At 40.5% G+C, this 22506-nt stretch overlaps 1 protein-coding gene across 1 annotated transcript; it reads left to right on the top strand.

Moving 5' to 3' along the window:
• The first annotated feature begins 1389 nt into the window (after nucleotides 1-1389).
• On the top strand, nucleotides 1390-3099 carry gdf6b (growth differentiation factor 6b). Its single transcript, XM_041809848.1, has 2 exons — nucleotides 1390-1735; nucleotides 2207-3099. The coding sequence occupies exons 1-2, from the start codon at nucleotides 1390-1392 to the stop codon at nucleotides 3097-3099; spliced, it is 1239 nt and encodes a 412-aa protein (XP_041665782.1).
• The last annotated feature ends 19407 nt before the right edge of the window (nucleotides 3100-22506 follow it).

Raw genomic sequence — 22506 nt, 5'->3', positions numbered from 1 at the left:
CCATCTCTGATGAGTTTGACCTCAGAGAAGAAGAAGCTGGTGCTTCTGGACATGGTTGATATATGGCTTTCTCTTTCAATTACAACATTTTAACTAAGATGTGTAGAAGCAGTGATATAACGTGTTACTGACACTGGTTTTCAAACTGTTCCTGAGCCCATCACAGAATGTCAGTTTTTAACCTAGTGCCACCTTAGAGTTCAAGTGTCATGGGTAGTCAATGTCGGTTTCCAGCCGTACCTCTTACAGGCACAGATTTTCCCAGGTTTTCTGAATCTTTTGACAATATCATTGACTATAGATCTGAAATCTCTAAAATCCTTGCAATCGCACATTTAGGGACATTGTTCATAAACTGTCAGACTGTTTGTCCACGCAGTCTTTCACAAAGTAGAGAACTTCACACTGTTGCTGACTGTGAATGACTGAGCCTTTCGTGGGTGCTCTTCTAATTAACCCGTGAAATGTTCCAGGTGATTTCTGAGCATTACACAAGTCTCTGTCTTTTCTCGCATGTGTCCCAAATTTTTTGAATGTGTTGCCTATTGCCTGAATGACTCCACACACAAAATACTACACATCTGATATAATATTTGGGTTATTCTAGAGACTGTCATAATTGAGTAAAATATAATTATGAACCACAAAAATTGTTATATTATTATATTATCATTGTGATATAAATTTACATGTGATGAGGATTTATCACTGTTCTGCTCTTTATGAAATGGATCAGGAATTCAACAACGTCATGTGACAGGAACCAAGAAATGCATATTTATCTGTAATTTATGTCATTTTTATAACTCGGACTGAAGGCTCTGTCCGTGGTGCTGAACGGCGCTGATTGGCTGAAAGTCCTTTTGCGTGTTTGTGCGCCGTTACGTCACGAGAGGGCGCCAAACTCCGTAGAAAATTCTTGAATTTAGCAGCACGCCGGCTCAACTTCTCTGGTGAGATTAGTCCTGCTCAAGCAAACGTGAACTTATGAAAAGAAGAGGTAAGAGTTAAAAAATAGAGCCAGCCTGACAGGTAGGAGAAGGTTTGTTAGAATGTCGGAGTGGTTTTCTGCTCCTGATGTCGATGAGCGTCTTTTCACCGCACATCTGCCTCCCCAGGAGGGAGGAGACGGTCGACAGAGGAACAATTAGCTTTACAGCCTTAATTTGCGCCCTCCATTTACTCTTTACGATAACAGTACAATGTGGGCGTGTTTTCACCCCCTCCTTTTCAAACTTTGCACCGCCTGTCCCTCTGAGCTGTGCGCACTTTGCGGGGCAGCCACTTACCGTGGAGTGGATGCAGAGTTCAGCTCCGGTTTGTGCCGTGGTCCCCCCCTCCCCGCCCGGCCACAGCTAAGGCTCCGGCTCTGACTCAGGACCAGAGAGGATGGATCTCCATCACTTCTCTCTTCTCTGCGGGGCTCTGCTGATCGCCTTGGACATTCCCTGTTTTCACTCTCTGGCTATTTTTCCTCCAGCTGCGCCGAAGAGCAGCAAGGTGACGAGGATTTTTGATGGGCAGGAGGCGTCAAAATACTTCAAGGAGTTTTACGCACCGGCGTCCATGGACAGAAGCAACAAAGCTACATCTAAAGACTCAATAGAGCCTCATGACTACATGCTGTCTATTTACAAAACCTTCTCCACAGCAGAGAGACTGGGACTCAACGCCAGCTTCTTTCGCTCTTCAAAAGCTGCAAACACTATTGCAAGTTTTGTGGACATTGGACAAGGTATGTAAAGACATTTGGAGGCTCAAGACAAGGGTAAAATCTATGAAACCCATCCCAGTTAAGCTAAAAGCAATCATAGCAAAGGAACAAAATATTTTGAGGCTCTTTTCAGGGAAGAAAACCAGGGAAATCTGAAATTTAAATCCCCAATAGTACTCTAAAATGCTCTCTGTAGGTGCAATCGCTGTTCTACTGCAACAAATCATACTTTTTGATTATAGCATTCAGACTGCATCTCTCTATCATTAAACGTAATTCTAGATTTGCAGTAGCCTCAGACAGCTGTCTACTCTGACTGATGGTAAATTTTTGGTATGTAAAATGTGTGCATGTGCATGCAGGTATGTTTGATTTAACAGTCATGACTCATATTTTCTGTCCCAGATTAATCGGGTGCAGACAATAGTGAGATTGCACATCTCTGTGGTATGCACATCATCTCTGACCCTCTTGTTTTAATACTTTCCACAGATGACCTCCCACTCTCCCCTCTGAGGAGACAGCAGTATCTGTTCGACGTCTCAACCCTCTCCAAAAAAGCGGAGGTGCTGGGGGCCGAGCTGAGGGTTTACACCAAAGTGTCTGGGAATTTCAGGATATCGGAAACAGAACCCGTCGACATCCAGCTCCTCTCCTGCCACGACCGGCAGCTGCTGGACTCCAAAACGCTGGACCTGCAGGATCCCCACAGGCCGAAGTGGGAGGTTTTGGACGTGTGGGAAATATTCAAAGAGCAGCGGCACCTGAGCCAGGGGAAGCACTTCTGCCTGGAGCTCAGGGCCATGCTGGACAACCCGGAGAGGGAGCTGGACCTGCACCTTCTGGGTTTACACCGGCATGGCCGGCCCCAACAGAAGAAAGCCATCCTGGTGGTTTTCACCAGGTCTAAGAAGAGGCAAACCCTCTTCAGTGAGAGGAGGGAGGGGAGGGTGCTGCTGGGGCTCGAGAGGAAAGCCAGAGAGAGGGGCCCTGGAGGCAAAACCAGCAGGAGGAGGAGGACGGCTGTGTCCAAAACCCGTCATGGTAAAAGACACGGTAAGAAGTCCAAATCCAGGTGCAGCAAGAAGCCGCTGCATGTTAACTTTAGAGACCTGGGCTGGGACGACTGGATCATTGCCCCGCTGGATTATGAGGCTTACCACTGCGAGGGGGTGTGTGACTTCCCTCTGCGCTCCCACCTGGAGCCCACCAACCACGCCATCATCCAGACTCTGATGAATTCAATGAACCCCAGCAACATGCCGCCCAGCTGCTGCGCCCCGTCCAAACTCAGCCCCATCAGCATCCTGTACATCGACTCAGGAAACAACGTGGTGTACAAACAGTACGAGGACATGGTGGTGGAGTCCTGTGGCTGCAGGTAGTACACCTGTGGGGTTAAGGGCTAAACAAACAGCGCCACCACCTGTTTGTTTGCAAGGCTGCACCTGAAATATGAAGAACTCTCAGAGACTTTCAAAGATGCATTTCTTAAAGCTGCAACAAAAAGTGCAGGAGTAATACCTCACACGTTTATTATCCTACATTTTCTCATGTCTTAACAAACCGTGTCTGGCCTTTTTACCACAGTGATCACTCTTTCCTGAAAAGTGAAAGATGAATGAAAAACTCCGCTATTTTCCCAAATCATCCAAACTTTAAAGGAAACTTTAACATATGGATATATTGATATTAAATACAGATTATTATAGAGAAACTGAGTTTGCGCTCCAGCAAAGAAGTGATATTTAATGAACTCTAGCAATAATTTTAACAGTTTTGTAATTCAGTCTGAGCAATTTTTAAGGACAAATCAAAATCTTTTCACAGCTTGTGAATACTTTCAAATTATACTACCACAGAACTATGTACATGTCTTCCTGACATACAAAACATTTTAAAAACAAACAACTTGAGCTCAGGGAAACAGATCAAAAATCACATCGCAATACTGTAAAGAAAAAAGAAGTATGAGTAAAATCCACAGGGGCCAAATGTGACACAGGCACTTTTATTAAGAGCCAGCTGCACAACATTGTATGAAGATGAAATACCCAAAAGAACAAAGTAAAAAAAAAAAAAAGAAATCTCCTGAAATAAAATAATTAAATAATGAGTCCACATTTAGACTAAACATCTCAAAAAGATAATCTCGTTGTCATTGAGCATATTCCTCTTAGTGGATCTTGTAAAGTCAGTGATAGCTACATAAATATACACAAAAGCAACATTGTCTTACCCTTTACCTTATTTAAAAACACATATTACTATTTCTGTAAACTCAATCTATGGCCCAGTCCTACAAACCAGTTATAGATTAACCTCAGAGAAGATTAATAAACAACAAAGTGATCTGTAGTTGTAACCCTGAAGTGAGATAAGAAGATAAACACGTCACACCTGTCTAAACAGTCAAAATGACATCGTTGCTAGCAGCAGGTTAGCCAGGTCTAGCACAAAATAGGTAAACAGCTTCAATTAGAAAGCTATAGCTTGTTTGCAGTCACGGGATCCCAGTGACACACAAATGCTTGACGGGGGTCAGGAAGTGTAAGACAGCCAGAATGCTGCTGTTGGCCTGAAACCTTGTATTTAAAAAAAAAACCCACACATTTTCAGGGAATTAAAAACACGTATTTATTTTCAATTAATTTAACACCCTTTGGTCATGTTCAGTCTTTTTAGCGCTTTTTATTGCTTAAAAATTGGTCAAAGCCCACTGACTCATGTAAAGGGTGACCAGTAGCACTGATTTATATAAAAATGAAAATAGCTGAGCAAAAACAGAGTAACTGTCTGACTCACCTGTTAATATGTCAGTGTGAATGAACTTCAAAGTATAAACTCAATCTGTTTATTTCCATAATAAGATTACTGCATTATCAGACAGGGCTTTTATTCTGAAGTTCTTTCAAGTGCAGTTACTTAATTATTGAGGGTGATTTACAAAGTTGTAATGACTTTTCTCAGTCACAAGCCACAAAGGCTGTTTGCACAAGCTATTTCATCAGGTGACTGGTGATATTCATTTTAGATCTCACTATCTGCCTCCCTGACTCTTGCAGTGCATGCAGGTTTTTTGCACCAGTATGTTTAAGCTCATGTTTTTCAATATCAAAAAGATCATTTTTCTGAGAGCTGTACAAAGACATAAAAAATCACTGTAGGCAGAAGCCTATAAACGAAGAGTGATTAATATGTTTTACTGACATGGGATTTTACTTTAGTTACTACACATCTCTTCAGTCTTTCGTGTAGAGATCAGCCCTTCTGAAATTTATACAACCAAGAAATGTTAACACTTTGTTAGAAAGCTGTGGCTTCCTCTCAAGGAAACACAGCTGTTTACTGAGGCCCAATAATTTAAAATTCCTGTTAAGACGCTGATGTAAAATAAGTGAGTAATTATATTTACCTATCATGATCTCAGTGTCAATCAAAATAATCATGATTATGATTTTTTGCCATTTTGAAGCAGCTCAATTTCAAGATGTTGCACACAGACAGGACCTTCATTGTTTGTAATTCATTCATTCAAGATGTTCTGGGGGTTTTAGCTTAAATAAAGTGTCATGACATATTGTCAACCAGGAAGTAGTTAAATATACCTGCTGAGATTAGAGTATTTGGAATTTATACATCCACCATGTCAGAATTTAAGGATTATTTTACTGTGACAAGTTGATTCAATATGACTATTTAGGTTTATTTATATTAGACGAGACTGATAAAATCATATTAATGGTACAATGTAAGGCAAAACACTAACACGTCTCTAAATGTCAGGACAGTCTGATAATATAAACAATTCATGAAAATTAGTGACAGTTTCAGGATATTTAACCATACTGTACAATTTCACCTTAGTGGTCTTCTTTTTTAAAGGAAATGCAAACTAATAAATGTCCATAAATAACTTATAACAGACATCAGTGTGATGGTGTTTCTCAGAGTAAGAGAGCAGATTTTCAGCCGCTATGACTCAGGGAACGTCCTGGAGTGCTGGACAGAGCGTGGAGATGAAACTGTCGTCAGTGTTTTCCTCCATAACAAAGGCAGGGCTTCTCATACAGCATGTTTGATTTCTCTTTGTTTCCATGCTGTGGAGGTACTTAATTATGTCTGAAGTGCACTGATGTTCAAAGGTACCATGTGTAAATATTTAATACAGAAATAATAATTTATGTTCTTTGATTGATAAGTTATTTCATTTTTATCGCCTGCTTTGTTTCCACACGTCCTGAGTCACACATCTGGTTGTTCAGGTTCAAATAAACACAGATGGGTTATGTTTGATAGTGAAACATGACAGCTATGCTCTGCTCACAGGCTGTGAAATACACACAACTATCATCAGTGTTTTTGTTGTTTAGATTAATAAGAGATGATTATTCACCAATGAAAAATGTTTATGCTTGGTGAATTCTTTTCCAGGCTAAACATTCGTCACACATTTACTCATCTTATGTTTGTTCTGGCTGCATGGTGGTGCAGTGGATGGGGCTGTAGGTATTACTTCTAATTTGCCTCTATCTGTCAGCCCTGTGACCAGGGGCCTCTCACCCAATGACAGCTGGGATTGGCCACAGCCCTCAGGACCCCAAAGCTCTCAAAAAATGGATGGATGTGATGTGTCTATTATTTCCTGAAGATAATATATAACACTGACTGTCTGATGCCATGTTTATACTTCTTTAAAAACCTTCTTTCTTTTCTCTCCAGCATCAAACAATGTGACATATCTTTAACTGCAGATAAAGAAGATGATTATGTATTTTTGTCAAGCTAAATTAATCTGTTTAATTGTTTAACCAAATGAATCTATTCTTGTAAACTGAACTGTATGATATGTAGAGTAAATAACATTAAAAAGTCATGAATGTAAAATTTTCTCGTATTGAAGTTTGTCTGATAAGAGTGGAGCTCTGTGACCCAGCTGTAACCTCCTCTGTTGAATGTCTCAGCAAACGTAAAATTTCAGAAAAGAAAGAAAGAAAAATGCAGTTCCTTATGTGTCCACTTGAGGCTGACACCAAAAGCGTGGAAGTCCCATACACACCCATATTAAAATTCACTTACATTTACAGCAGAAAAGACATGTTTACTGTCTGTTTTAAAACAGATTTTGTTCAATAGTTCATGTCTTTATCGACACACTCTGGATGAAAGGTCATTTTTTTAAATAATTAATCCGTTATGATTTTATGAGAGTAGGAAATAAGCATGTTAAGAGTTATTTGTGTGACTTGACTACAGGCCGGCACATTATTGCTGAGAGAAATCCATCTGGGTATTTTTTTAATCCAAAATCCTTTCTGAGTGAAAACATTCAGTCTAGATGAACAACAGTAAAAGGAAAAGAGTCTGGCTGCAGACAGCAGATTTCAGACACCGCCTCTCACAGACCACTACTCTGAGATGCCACATCTGTCAGAAGGGAGGTAATTTGCCTTTAAAACGTTTATCTTAAAATTTATTCATAAACACAGTTTGGCAGTTACATTCATGAAATAACAACATTGAAAACAGTGCAGACTAAACATTTCATAAATAAAACAGAAAAAAGGTCAGAGGTCTACTCAGGATGAAATTATGTATAGATGTGTTTTAGAAGAAGTTGTGTGTCAGGCTGTAGTTTCTTCAGCTTTTGCTGAAGCTAACATAGCTTTGCTAGCTCATAGTTAATCCTACTACGTAAGCCAATGTAGCTAAATTGGCTTTAGCTATAGCTAACATAGCTAAAACGAGCACCACACTTCTAAAATGGGTCTTGCTTTAGCTACGTTAACGTTACTTTACATAGCTAACACAGTTTCATCTGCTTATGCTTTAGCTATGTTAGTAGCTACGTTACCATCTGTAACCTATGTAGCTCTGTAAGCTTTGGATTTAGCTACATTAGCTATCTAGCTACTTTAGCCATGAAGCTATGTTAGCTATAAAACTATGTTATAGGGGTGTAAGAGTTTTTGTATTCACCCTGAACCGTGGTGGTTTGATGCATGTAGTCACACAACTTTGATACATTACACTAAAATACACATTTAATTTTTTTATGTATTTATTTTTATTGTTTCAAATCAGGAGGTATTAGGCTATTTCATTTTTTTCTCTGTTGCTTTTTATTTAGCATAATGTTTTATTTTTCTCTTCTTTTGCCTTTTGTTTAATACTATATTGGTTGTACCAACTATCACATATAATTCTTAACAACACTAGATGATACCCACTACAAGCTGCACTAATGTTAGCTGAAAATATAATAATACATAAGGGAAACCTAGAATTACAAATCTGGTACTATGTGTTCCATTTCTATCAATGAACTGAACCCATACCAACCCATGACACCAAAAAACAAGGAACGTCGAACAGTGACCTCTGTGAACACTCGCTTCATTAGCTTCAAATTTCGCTACATTAGCTGCTTTATAGTATTTTCATGGAGGACAAGTTTTCTTCTGTCAGCAGACTGTTCACTCAGCTTTATTAAATGTTTTGTAATTAGGTTTCGCAGGTCAGCTTTTTGCCTTTTAACTTTTGGTATCCTTACCCTAACCTTGACTGGAAGTTTAATCCAATTTTATTTTGTAAATCATAGGGTGTATTTCTGTTCTGATAGATGTGGCGCCCACTGATTTGGTCTGCAAGGAAGTGCATCTGAGGTCTGCGGTTTGCAGGCAGACTGTCTTGGAGGAAAACAGGGTTTAAGGTTGTTTAGCAGCATAACATTTGTGATAGTCTTAATCTTTTTTGTAATCATTAAAGTGGTGTGATAAATATTACCAATGTACTGAACATAAAGTCACATAAATAAACTTTAACTGGCCATCACACTTTGGTGAATTGACAACCCTTTATAAAAATAGATTTCAATAATCAGTGCGATATCTGATGTGCACAATGTCTGCTTTGTCTGCCTCACTCCCTCTCCTGTTTACCGTGTTAGATGCACATGCTGCACTGAAAAACACGATGAATACATCTCTGCTGTGAAAAGCTTGTGGGGGGTTTGCATGCAGGGGCCCTACTTTTGCCAGAGGTGGCCCTGGCATTAGGAGCCCAGATTCAATGGCTAATAGGGTAAACAAAAATGGCTACCACTGCAGGGATTGGCATCATAATGTTATAAAATACACAAAGTTTTATGTGTATTTGAGTTTCAGTTTCCATCGAACTGGACAAATGATCCCATGACCAGAGATGTCCTAAAATGACATCACATTCCTTGTATGTGGTATGTATTTTTAAGCTTTTTAATGCTTTTGTTTAAAGCTGATACATGCATTTTTTAAACACATTAATGCCATTTTTAACCAAGACAATATCAAAGTCTCTAACCCTAGAAGTGTAATGAATCAGTCACAGATATTAACTGAACAAACAGGAGTAACTAGTCACCTTGTGTCTCAGTCAGAGGTCTTTGAGTCGGCTGTTATCTGAGGATTTCCGCTCTGAAAACTCCAACAGGTTCGATTAACAGAGCAAACACAGAGGTCAAGATGGCAAGACATCACTTTTGCCCTCAGCTCAGAGCAAACACAGAGGACAAGTGTTGGGATTAAACTGGGAAAGCTTTTTTGTGTTTCAGCCTTACCCCTTGGTAGCTTTCTTTTCCTCTTGGCTGCACTCCTCTGAGCATGTGTGAAACATTTAAAACCACAAAAACAGAGGGACCCCAGCTCCCATGTATCCCCCTCCTCTGTGATAACAACTGTTGAATCCTGCTCTGGATTTACACCCCGCTTTGTTTCCCCTGCAAATATTTTTCTCCATCTCACTGCAAATCTGCCACAGACAGAAACGCCTCCGTACGCCGCTTTAGAGACGCCACATTCCAGTCTTTTGTCCTCTGCTGGCTGTTCAGAGCAGCTGCCACAAACCGGCCGCCCCTTTTTTATATCTCACCTTGTTGTTTGGAGAGCGACAGCGAGGCCTTCAGAGAGCATCACACACATTCCTCGCCCCCCTCCCTGCTTGATTGCAGGTCTTTCTTCTTCTGAGGGGGGGGACGTGTACGTTGTTTAATGTCCACAGCCCTCAAAGACAATAGCCCACTTGAGCTTTGACCCCGGTGAGGAAAAGGCAGGCTTAATGTGATGTTGAAATCCTTCACTGCCTTTGTCTGACAGCCAGAGGATCCAATGTGGCTCTATGGGGGGGTCGCTCACTACATCTGCCCACCAATTTGTTTGTCACATATTGGTCCCTACACGACCTCCAACCCACACTGAAACATGGCCCACCCAGAGAAGATGGCGCTCTTCCCGCTTGTCTGCTGACCCTGTTTTCACCCTGCAAACTGTCACTCACCCAGCATGTCTGTAGTTCCCTGATACCGTGTTGAACTGATCAATATCAGCCAGGTGTACTTCTACTCTGTGTACTCTTCCGTACCTTTAACAACCACAGGTAGAGAGAGATTACTCAAGTAAAAATAAAAATGCAGTTTTTAAACTATGATTTCGTTTATTAAGGGAAGAAACATCCAAACCTTCCTGACCCTATTTGAAAAAGTCATTGTCCCTCCTTGTTAAATCATCACATTTTTTGGAAATGTTGGTTCATTTTAACTAGTTACACCCAGGCCTGATTAATGCCAGACCTGATGAACCAAGAAATCCCTTAAATAGAATCTGTCTGAAGTGAAGCAGGCTAAAAGATCTCAAAAAAACAACACGTCATCTTAAAAAGTAAGAACAGATGATAGACAATGGCACTGGCATCTATCAGTCTGGAAAGGCTTACAAAGTCATATCTAAGGCTTTGGGATTCCAATGAAAAACAGTGAGAGCCATTATCCACAAGTGGAGAAAACTTTGAACAGTGGTGAAGTTAATATAAAAGAACCAAGTAGACGTGAGTTCTGCTTGGGGTGTGTGAATCATACGAATAAAGCAAGTAATTTGCCATGTTTATGCACAGTTTGCCTTATTCACAAGAGTTGAAAATTTTGAAGTCAAGCTTATGACTCATGCCATGATGGCCAATTAGCATGGAGATCTTCCAGAGATGTATACTCAAACGTCACTGGAGGATTTCCAAAGAACCAGCCTGGTGGAATCCCCCCGTTGGTTTTGGGCTTTCCACTGGAGATAGAAAGCAGTGGTCCTCTCAGCCGAGTCAAGCGCAGCCATGTTTTTTGCCAACTGACTGAAATGCCAGATGTAGGAGAAGGAAGCCCCTCAAGCGTCTTTTGAACATGTACACGCCTAAGTGGAGTGAGTTAAAATTTAATGGGTAAACTCCCTAGATTCACGTGTTCAGATTTGTGTGAATAGGCAATCATCCACATCTGGCTTTGGACTCTGGACTCCAGTCTTCCATAGTGAGAGCAATTATCCACAAATGGGGAAAACTTGAAAGAGTGGGGAACCATTCTAGAACGGGCCGGTCTACCAAAGTTACTCCAAGAGCGCATCAACAACTTATCCAGGAGCTCACAAAAGAACCCAGAACATCTAAAGACCTGCAGGCCTCACTTGCCTCAGTTAAAGGTCGCATATTATGCAAAATATACTTTTTCAGGCTTTTCTAGCAAAAAATACGTGCCCCTGGCCTTTCCACAACCCCCCCAAGAATCAACCCCCCTCCACCTTCTCCACCTTTCAGAAAGTGTGTGCTGAAACAAGCCGTTCTCAGATTTTCCCCCATGATATCATGTGGGGAGTTCGCCCCACCCCCAGGCTCGGTTGGCCCTCCCTTCTTGGAAGAAAGTTCCCCCATCCTCCAGCTGAGAGGAGGATCAGGAGAGCCACTCCATTAAGTCACATCCATTTCCTGAGAGGGGCAGAGTCAGACAGCTCAGTAACATTTAAAGCTACAGACACAGAAACAGCTCATTCTGAGCAGGGCTGAAACAGAGGGGGGTTTTAGACCTGCAAAATTCCAATACTAGAGTGTTTTATCAGCAACAAACTTCACAGGCATGTTTTAGGGACCTCTGAGACTGATTTAAACTTGTCATAAAGGGGTAAAATATGTGACCTTTAAGGTCAGAGAAAGAAGAGAGACTGAGCACAAATAGCATCCATGGGAGAGTCCCAAGGCTAAAACCACAGTTGACCAAAAGCACATAAAGGTTTATCTCACACTGACTAAAAACATCTTGATTATCCTCAAGTCTTGTGGGAAAATATTCTGTGGTCTGATGAGACAAAGCGGAACTTTTTGGAAGGTGGTGCCACGTTACATCTGGCATAAAGCTAACACAGCATTTTTTAAAAGAGCAACATACTCAGTCAAACATGCCAGTGGCAGTGTGATGGTCTGAGGCTCCTTTGCTGCTTCAGGACCTGGACCACTTGCTTTATTGGTGGAACCCTGATTTCTGCTCTCTACCAGAAAATCCTGAAGGAGAATAAACGGCCATAAGTTTGTTACCTGGGAGTAATCTCACTGGTAAATTTACTAGCTTGCACTTTACAGTCGTCCTGCTGAGCATGCCTGTTTGTTAATGTTACTGCTAGAAAAACACTGATTCAACTTCACATACCAAACTTTGGGCAGCTTATGACTTCCAGTACTGTACCTTAGTGTTTTAAAAGGCTGGGCAGTTCCTTACCTTTGATGGTCTAACTCAGCATCCCTGTATGCCTTTGGTGAAAGTGAATGAACATGACTGATTATGGAAAAGAGTGTGAGAGAAAGGGCATCAAAAGGGGAGAAAACAAAGTGTAACTGCAGGGAAATGAGTCCGTTTGTGTCGGCTTCTTGTTCCTGCAGCACAGCCCCATCACTCAGACCTTTTTGGCAGCAGAACAAACCGAGCAGAGTTACTTTCTAGCGGGTGTTCCCCTCTTCTCCTCTCTGCAGCTTTTTACTGTCACACAGGGATCTAAATGATGAGGACACGCAGAACACGCAGATGTTAGCAATATCTCTAATATGAACTCTCTGGTGCGCCTGCACCTGGCTCTGATTTGTCTGAGATAGAGCATGTAGCGTGTGCACTTGACATCAGTTTTTATGTGAGCAGAAAGATACTTAAAGGAAACAGAGAAGACGGCGAGGGCGGGGGGGAAGAAGGAGGAGGGTTGTAAGTAAAAACAGAACAACTGTCGCTCACACTGCCGGCGCAGAATGATAATCAGGGCCCCGGCTGCTTTTGTGCACCAGCAGCTTTGGTTTTGGGTGACAGCGCTGGTAGTGTTGTTTTACAGTCAGTCTGCAGTTGGAAATAAAAACCAGACGAGGTGGGCTCTGCTGCAGAATCAGTCCCCCCGGTAATTAAAGGTGCCTGCCCAGAGCTCTTTACTACACGCAGGCAGATCACTGATCATCATGGGCCGATTACTTCAAAAGGAAATGACACAGGACACAAGGCGGGCCATTAGTGAGTCCATTTCACCACAAAGATCACAGGCACGCATCAGATGGTTGATTATACAACGACTGTCTGGTATTCCTCCACCTCTCTGCTAAAAGAGAGATGCTAAAAGCGCACTTTGAATTTTCCCTTAATGGTCCCAAGTTAGGTCCTCTGTGTTACCAAAACTCAAATGATTCTTCTCTTTTAGACTCAACTTCAGCTGCAGGACCAGGGATAAACTTGTTGTTTGAACATGCATCCCACTGTGTCATGAGCGTGCTTCTAAAAGTACTTGCCTATATGTGATGCATGCTACTAGAGGCCGCAGGAGAGAGCTCATACACATGATGTGTGGCATGTAAACTAAAAACATGAAAAGACTTGAGACTGAGACTTGATGTCAGAATATGCTTGTCTCTCAAACATTGCATGGATGTAATGCCCTCAGTGTAACAGTCGAATTAGTGACCGTGTTAACTGGTGACTTTTGGTTAAAGGAAATCTAATTTTATGTAAATATACTCTAACTGAATAGACTTTTATCAATTCTATCAGTTTGGAATCAGACTTTAAGAAGCACTGTTTTACAAAGTTCCTTAGAGTCAGTATTTTCAAAATAAAAGATTTTTACAAGCGTCAAACTCAGTTTTATGAGCTCTTTATAGGTTTAATGTAAAAATTGATATGCAGCCTAAAGGAGGGTCAAGATAAAAGTAGAGCAGTAAAAAAGTAACATACTTCATAAATAAACCTGTCATCTTTATGAACTAAGCCATCTGTAGGATGACTACATCCAAGCTAACACCTGCAGCGGTGGCAGCCATTGGGTAAGCCAGCAAACCCCACCCGAAATGAACACAAAACCCATGCTGAAGCAGTCCAGGAGAAATGTGAAAACATAATTTCTGACTTTTCTGGCTCTCAGTGTGGCTCTTTTCTCTTGTTTTTATAAATAAATGCTGTCCAGTTCTGATAAAACTGCTGCTGTGGCTATGTCGGAGCTAGTCACTCCACTAGCAGCCATTGTATACAACCCATCGCAGAACAACTAACCACCATCCCCTAATGATCGTTAACTCATTCCGAAGTAGGCCGGGAGAAGAGCAACAATACCGTTTCCATCAGGAAAAGCTTTAAGTTTTGTATTACTCTTTATTTCATACAGAAACGGGGCCCAAAACTGCCGTTATGTCGTGGCAGCCATTGCGGTCAGCTAGTGCAACTTAACCCCACCCATAACTAACATCTCATTCTCCTCGAATGACTCGGATAGACAAGGAATCTGGTGAGTTCATCTGCTTTTCAAGGTTAGACTCCCATTTCACTGATTTTCCCTTTAACAGGTGTGAATATTCATGCAATCACTTGTTTTACATTCCACATTTTTATTTGTTTGACATTATTTTGCAAAAATCTGTTTTAATTTTTACATGAAAGAGGGTTTTTTGTGTGTAATTGGTAAAAAATCTGAATAATATTGACTGTGATTGATTTACAAAACCAATAAAAGGGTAAAACATCCAAGGCACTGTATATGAAGTGGTGTATTTGGCGTGTCAGCTTACCCAGCTCCTTATTTTAATCTTTGTAATAAACTCAAAAACTCTGAAACTTACCCACCATATAGAAAACCTTTTACCTTCTCTCTCACTATCAAACATGCAAAGATCCTGTTAGATGCTGCGGATTTTTAAACACCTTGTAAAATGAGTTACAGGTGCAATCAGCAGGACAACCCACACTTTCAAACGTGAGCACAATGACCCTCCTTACAGTAATTTATTCCTCTTAAAGAAACGAGGGGGCGTTGGGGCAGACAGGGTGGGGGAGGCCGAGTCTTTGGGTCAATAAAAATCAAAAAAGCGGTTATTGACTTTGAAGCCCTTTGCCGTTTGAGGGTAACCCAAAACCGGGCCGATTGTGGCGAGTGGCAGCGTTTGAGTCCAGAGAGGAAATGCAGTGTGACACTAACAGGCCGGAGGAGGAAGTGTTGATGGACTGAATTAAACAAGAGGTGGGGGGCGGCAGGGGCATGACACTAATGTTTTCCATTGACAGGACGGAAAAGCCCCGCTGCTATGCCACACAAACACACAGAGTCATAAATTCATGCATTTATTCACAGGGAGCAGACAGCAGCAGCAGGGCCACTTTCCCATGCATACTTAAAGAAAAACACACAAACACTGACTAAAACTGGATTTTAAAGAATGATTGAAGGCTGAACGATCCGTCCAGTCAACATTTCCTTACAGAATTACCTAAACAGCCTGATTTGAGTCTAAAAATGTCCATCATCTGCTTTGAGAGCAGGAAAACAATAAAAAAGTTCACTCAATTCAGGCTACTGTGACGCAGATGTACACAAACTGCCTGTTTCCAATTACAGCTCTGATGCAGTTTGAGGAAATGTGCAGTAACTGTGAGAGGAAATATTTTACATGTCACGGGTGTTAAAAGGGAGCATTGTACTTTGTAAAAACGGCTGGATGGGGATTTTATCTGCACACAGAAAAAATGTAGTAAAAAGAACACTGAGTAAATGTAAATAAAAAAATTAATAGAAACACAACTGTGTCACTTTCAAAGTTCTTCAAGGGCTCTTACTTTGGCATGGTTCATTTTATGGATGCTGAATGCTGAAAACAGAGTCGTCAAACAATTAAATGCTTTCATTTTATTTAATCTCAGTATTTCTACTGTTAATAACTATTAATGCCCTTTTTATTCACATTCTGAAATTCCACTATTTGTGTTTTAAAATGTTTTGTGTTTAGGAGGCAGAGAGCCAAGCAGTAAGATCACGTCTCACAGGCAGCCCAGGTTCAAGCAAGACAGTCTGGCTCCAGACCACAGCTCACAGATACCTCCTCTTGCAGACCACTACTGTTAGACGCCGCCTCTGTCAGGATTGAAATATGCACTAAAACTTTCAAAATAAAATTAAGGTTAAACTCCCAGTGAGGGTAAGAGTTAAGGTAAAGGTTACAATACTGAAAACTAAAGTAAACTAGAAAAGCACTCAGAGAGTGCAGACCTCCGCCATTAGCCCTATCTCCCAATAGTACAGAATCTTTTTTAAAAATTCCTGGATCCAGACAGTGATCCGGATCACTCCCAAAATCTATTAAGCTCTTTCTTATACCATTTCTGACATTTCCCGTAAAATTTCATCAGAATCCACCCATAACTTCCTGAGTTATGTTGCTAACTAACTAACTAACCCTGCTGATCACATAACCTCCTTGGCGGAGGTAAAAGTCTGACCTTCAAATCCTGATTATAAAATGTTACAGCTTAGTAAACAGTTTGCTAAAATTTAAAGCTAACAAAGCTACATTAGCTACATAAACTAAATATCTAATGTAGCTATGTAGCCAAAGTTAACCAGCAACATTAGCTATGTTAGCTGATGCCATGTTTACTAAAGCTAATATATCTATGTTAGCTGTAGAAAACTTGTGCTAAAGCTCACATTGCTAAAGCTTAAATTAACGTAGTTTCATTGGTTAACATAGTAACTTCAACTGCAGCGCTAGAATAGCTATGTTAGCTTTAACTAAAGCTAAACAGGTTAAGAAAGCCATTGTTTGTGTAACTTCTTCAAAAATAGGTCAACACATAATTTAATCACAGATTAGACCTCTGACTTTTTTCTGTTTCATTTTTGAAAAGTTGCTAAGTCTGTATGGTTTGAATAATTAAATAACCACATTGCAAAAATTACAGGCTAAGGAATTTTTTATAAATGAAAATGGAAAAGGTCAGAGGTCTAATGTGGGATTAATTGTGTTTGGACCCGTTTTAGAAGAAGTGACATTACTGGTGGCTCACTTTAGCTTTGTTAGCTTTAGCTGGAGCCAACATAGCTATTCTAGCTATGTTGTTACTGTCACTACGTTAGCCAATATAGCTATGTTAGCTTCAGCTAAAGCTAGCATAGCTGCACAAGCTACATAGTTTACATTACTACATAAGCCAATGTAGCTACACTACAAATCCAGCAAATTCATTTTGTTTTCTTATTCTGAATATTATTTTTGTTTCTTTTTTTCAGACAACTAATGGTAGGAGATGTTTTTTTACCTTGACATGTTTTGACTGTCATCTGCAGTCTTCCTCAAAAGCTGACCGCTGTGACGTGTCCTTAAATGCTGTTGGTCAACCTGTTGTCATAATATTAAAATGAATGAGATCTGACTCTCCGGGTTCTCTAAAAACTCACAGTTGTGGCTCTGGTCCTGGTTGTGATTTGTCCTGAACATTCGTTAGAGTAATAATTTTCATTCTCTCAGCCTTTATCAGTGTGAGGGAGCTGATGAAAGCCTGGTTTGATCTGTAAGCCACCTTTCATATCAGGATTTGGAAGCACATGGCATGGGAGAGGTCAGCGTTTATGGGCATTAACAACAAGTCAGACAGACCTCCCACCACGCCGCCATCCATCTAATAGAGCCAGTTTTCCTCCCTGTCGTCCGCTCTCCAGGCCTTGATAAGACTGTCAATCAGCTACATTTCAGCAGGTCAGCCTGAAAGCAGCAGAGGAAGGTTTTAGGCAACAGTCGGGAGCTAAACTGTTAAATAGGAGATCAAATTTTCTGTCAGATCTTTTATCTAACTTCTCTGGTAAGAAGGGGATTTGTTCAGTGTTGTTCCTCTGTGATTACCAGGATTATACTGAACTTTGATAGCAGATGCTATTTCTTGTTGTCAAACTTCCAAACGGTCAGCTTTTATCACATCTGCTGGTTAAAACTTTGCCAGCGTGGATTTTGAGTGTGGCCTGCAGTCACACTGAGAATTTGCAGACAAAAAACAAACATATTGTGGTGTTAGAAATATTCTAGTTACCGGTTTAAATGTCACCATTTTTGCACATTTTCTCCATAAATGGGGTGCAGCCTAACCACTAGGCTAGCTGCACCCTGAAACACTTTTTCACTTTTTATTTCCCAGGGATGTACCTATTATTATTAAAGTCAACTGTGAGGTGATTTTTTTTGTGTTTTTATGCAGCCTGTTGAACAAACCGATCCTCGGCCCTCCAGCAGCATCACATCGATGTGGTGGCAGTGACCTCGGCTCCCCTCCTTCACCTTTAGGTGTTGATTGCTTTTAGAGCCCTAAGTCTAGATTGAGGGCTTTTCCCATGGAGATTAGACGCTCTGGCTTAAAGCTGTTTCAACAGGTCGCTTGTGAGGGGTCAGAGGTCAATTACATAGTGCCTAATGGTAGCAAATAACGTCAATCACCTTAAACGGACCAGCGGCGAGACTTGTGCCTGACTTTGAGCTGGAATGTGGAGAATCCAGAGGTTAAGCTGGTGGTTTGGAGCGGCTGACTGGACACACTCTCTGATTTAGGCTGGCTGAGCTCACTCATCATCAGCTCCTTCACCTGGCTATCAATCTAACCGTGACCTCATTCAATCTGAAATCTGGGATCAACGCCCTCCTACTTCTCCACTCCTCTTCCTCTGATTGTTCTTCAAATTTGCAGTTGAGTTTTGTCCCCTGAATTTTGACGTTTTTCACTTGAGGACTCCGTTGGCACAAACGTCTACCCTTCAAATTAAAGTTCATGATTTGTTAAGTCTGTCCTGCGTTGACTCCAGAATTACTTCACCTTAGCCTGAGGTGCACAAACAAATGACGCTGCTGTGTTACCATAGTAACAGTGATGACTCATATCCACAGAGAACCCTCACCTGGTCTGATGTCTGTGTCAAATGTAGCTTTACCCATGTGCTCAGGGTCTAACCCTCACTGACACAGGGTGATGTGATCATGCTGGTTTCGTTTAGTTTTATTTTAAAGGGAGCATGTGTTCAACCAGCTGAGGTTCAATTCATTAACATGCATTTTAACATTTTAATCAGTGGTGACAGTGGCGAGTAGAGCCAGGAAGCCTTGGGGTGAATTTGATTCCTTTCTTTTCTCATGATTAGAGCTGACAAATTTAAAGATTGTGATTAATCACAGAACTTTGATGGTTAATTGCAATTAGTTGCAGTTTTTACGTGGTTAAAATGTAATGTCAATGCCATGTGAAGAAACTGTTACCAGTGTCTTAGTTTCAAAATCAGATGAATGCACAGAGATGTACTTTACTATGTTAAAATGTTAAATTGGGTGCTGCACAACTACACCAGTATGGTCTGAAATAATAACTGAGAAGTAGCAGACATCTTCAAGGTGTGCAGATAATGTGTGGTATGTGCATGTTGTGTATATTTTAACTATAAGCCATATGTAAATGTTGTGAATGTAAGGGTTAAGTCATAAAACTGACCTGCAAAACAAAATTACAAAACATTTAATAAAGCAGAGTTAACAGAATGAGATCAGAAGTAAGCCTGTCCTCCATGAAAACACTCCAATGTAGCTAAGGCTAAAGCTAACAAAGCTATTAGTTACATTAGCTACTTAGGTAACATAGCTACCTAGTTAATGTAGCTAAAGCTAAAGAAGCTACATATATTTAAGCAACATTTGCTTAAGCTAATGAAGCTACATAAGCTAATGCAACATTTGCTCGAGCTAATGACACTACAGACACTTATGCTATATTTGCTAAAGCTAAAGACCAAGCTTTCCCTTTGTCACTGTATTTTAATGTCATGTGTAAAGCACTTTTAACTGCCTTGTTGCTGAAATGTGCTATACAAATAATCTTGCCTTGCCTTGCTTAAAGAAACTACATACATTTATGCTACATTTGCTAAAGCTAATGAAGCTACATAGGCTTATGCTACATTTGCCAAAGCTCATCAAGCTACATAAGCTTATGCTACATAGATTAAAGCTAATGAAGCTACATAAGTTAATGCTACATTTTCTAGAGCTAATAAAGCTACATAAGCTTATGCTGTGTTTGCTAGAACTAATAGAGGTACATAAGCTTAAACTACGTTTGCTAAAGCTAATGAAGCAACATAGGCCTATGCTACATTTACCAAAGCTTATGACAACATAAAAAAAAATAATAATAAAACATGGAAATTACATTTTACCCGCAAATGAAGGCACTTCTGTCCTGACAGAGGCATCTGAGATCTGCCATCTGCAGCCAGACCCCTCTCTTCATTTCTGCTCTGAGCTTGTAAATCATGTTTTTTATTTGTGAAACAATGATGATGTTGCAATCAGCTGTCTGTGATTGTGAAGCATGTTTTGCTGCCTTGTGTATGAAATCTGCTATGTAAAATAGACAAGTTCACATTTAGTTGCTTTTTCTGTGGGGGGATAATGGATCCAAAAAGAAGGCATTCAAAGATAACATACTCAGTGTGCAAAGATCTGGACAGTAATTAAACAAGATTTTCTCAAGAAACTTTTCTTCATTATGCTTTTACATTTTGATGTGTTATGTGTTGAGCTTGGGTCCTTATTTGTATAAAAATAAAAAATAGTTTTTCATAGAAAATAAGGAACCTCTGGTAGGTAACAATATTAGCTTAACCATGGAAAAACTCACACAGACAGGAAAGTAAGTAAAAATAGCCTGGGGTAAAAAGTAAAATGTTTGATATCACAAGGTGTAGATGACTTCTGACTTGTCACTGAGCTGTCTGTTAGGTTTTTTTAAAAAGTGAAATTAAACATTCAGAGACAAAGTGATGTTTCATATTTTCCACCACCTGGAATACAGCAGTTATACAGGGATCTTATATCTACAAGACCCCTCAAAAACAAAGATTTACAGTTGTTTTGGTTCCAAACAGCAAATTTGAAAATGGACTGGAAATCACTTCTAAGGCAGGGACCCACTGGCTAGTTTTTTCTACTTTGCCAAAGGCCTGGTGCAGAATTATTTAATTGTACATTTGATTTAATTATCATCCGAAAGTTTCAAAAAATCTGGATCATTATTGGTCAGCAAAAACACTGGATAACAAATTTCCTTCTTTTCTGTTCTGGTGCAGAAATGTACAGTAACCCCCCCCCAACCGTTATGTGGCCCTGTGTCCCACACACAGTGTTTGCATGTGCAGGGTTTTGTTTCCATGCCTCCCTCAGTCGAAAAACTCTAAACAGCACTGAGTAATTAGGCCTGGTTTATGGCAGCCAATCTGCCATTCACCAGCAACCAAGACTGATGACGCCTGTCCTGACTGACTGGCACTCAGAGTGAGCCGCTGCTGTCCGACATGCACCAAACACTCATAAAGCTCGGTCCATGTGGTCACAGACAAACAGGCAAATGTGTCCAGATATTTGAAGAAGTGCGGAAGAAAAAACAGTCTGAATTTTAAGGATTAAACAGCTGGAAATGTCTACATGTCCTGGTATCCTTCAGTCATTTTGCCCTTTTGACCCTCTGACCAGACTCCTTACATTAACTACACACAATGTACCCTCCCATGAATGCAGCCTTAAACGCCGCAGGCTCCCATTGACACTCAAACGGAAGTATTTTTACAGCCTCCAAGCACCAGTGAACAAGTTTAAAGCAGCTTAATTGCAGTGTTGACCTGATTGGCAGCTCCATGAATGTATCTTGGTGGGGAAGAGGCCACAGACTGTTAACTGCAGCGAGGTGCTAACAAGAAACAAGGTTAATGAGTTAAACACTGCACGGCCAGGACAGCTTTTAACAGGAGATACATTTATTCATAAAGACTTTCAAAAGAGGCTTATGAAAAATGTACAGTGGCCCTGAGGTGTAAAACATAACTAAATTGGATGATGCCAAGCAGCAATATCCAGAGTTGAAAAATGAGGCCAAGGAAGTGTGTTGTGGACTACAGCCTCTACCATTGGGCCACTGAGCTTAACCGGCACCCGTATCCGTGGAATATCTATCCAAAATATCTCTTTACACAAAACCCAAGCTACATTCACCACGTTAAACCTCTATTTCAAGATATAAAAAGCTAAGCTGTCAAGATCTATCACACTAATTGTGGCCCATTATTAGTGCATGGACTAAACTTTTACCTCTTTACTGTTCCCTTATTTTCTTTTCAATCCACACAAGTTCCTTTTCTGTAATTAATGTCATTTTCTTGGATTAACCTATAAAATCAGGTCTATATCCAAACAGGAAGTCAATTATCCTTAGTTTAAGACAGTAGAAAAAATTGAAAACACACACAAAAAAATCAAGTCCAAATATTGGAATTTAAAAATACATTTAAAAGGGTGCTACTGATCGTGATTAAGCACAGTAATTTGGACCAAAATCGTGATACAAATTTTCAAGTGTTTAACAGCCAACCAATAAAGCAAAAAGGAGGCCTGATGAGTGTAAATCATACGTGACAAACACTGTAAACTTGCCAAAACCAAACCATGAGGTTCAGGTGGCTGTCTGGTACAGTAGTAACAGGAAATGAGGTAATGAGGGCCTCTGAGAGTGCACAGCACGTAGAGTGATGCACTGACCCGTAACAACCCAGACAGGTCCGCTGAACTTTAAAGGTGAATTGGATCAGGGCCTCCGCTCGGCCTCAGCCAAAAAAACCTCCTGATGAGGGCTT

Source organism: Cheilinus undulatus, linkage group 16 (assembly GCF_018320785.1).
Source record: "Cheilinus undulatus linkage group 16, ASM1832078v1, whole genome shotgun sequence".
In the NCBI taxonomy this organism is placed as follows: domain Eukaryota; kingdom Metazoa; phylum Chordata; class Actinopteri; order Labriformes; family Labridae; genus Cheilinus; species Cheilinus undulatus.
This window is presented reverse-complemented; position numbering and strand designations above follow the sequence as displayed.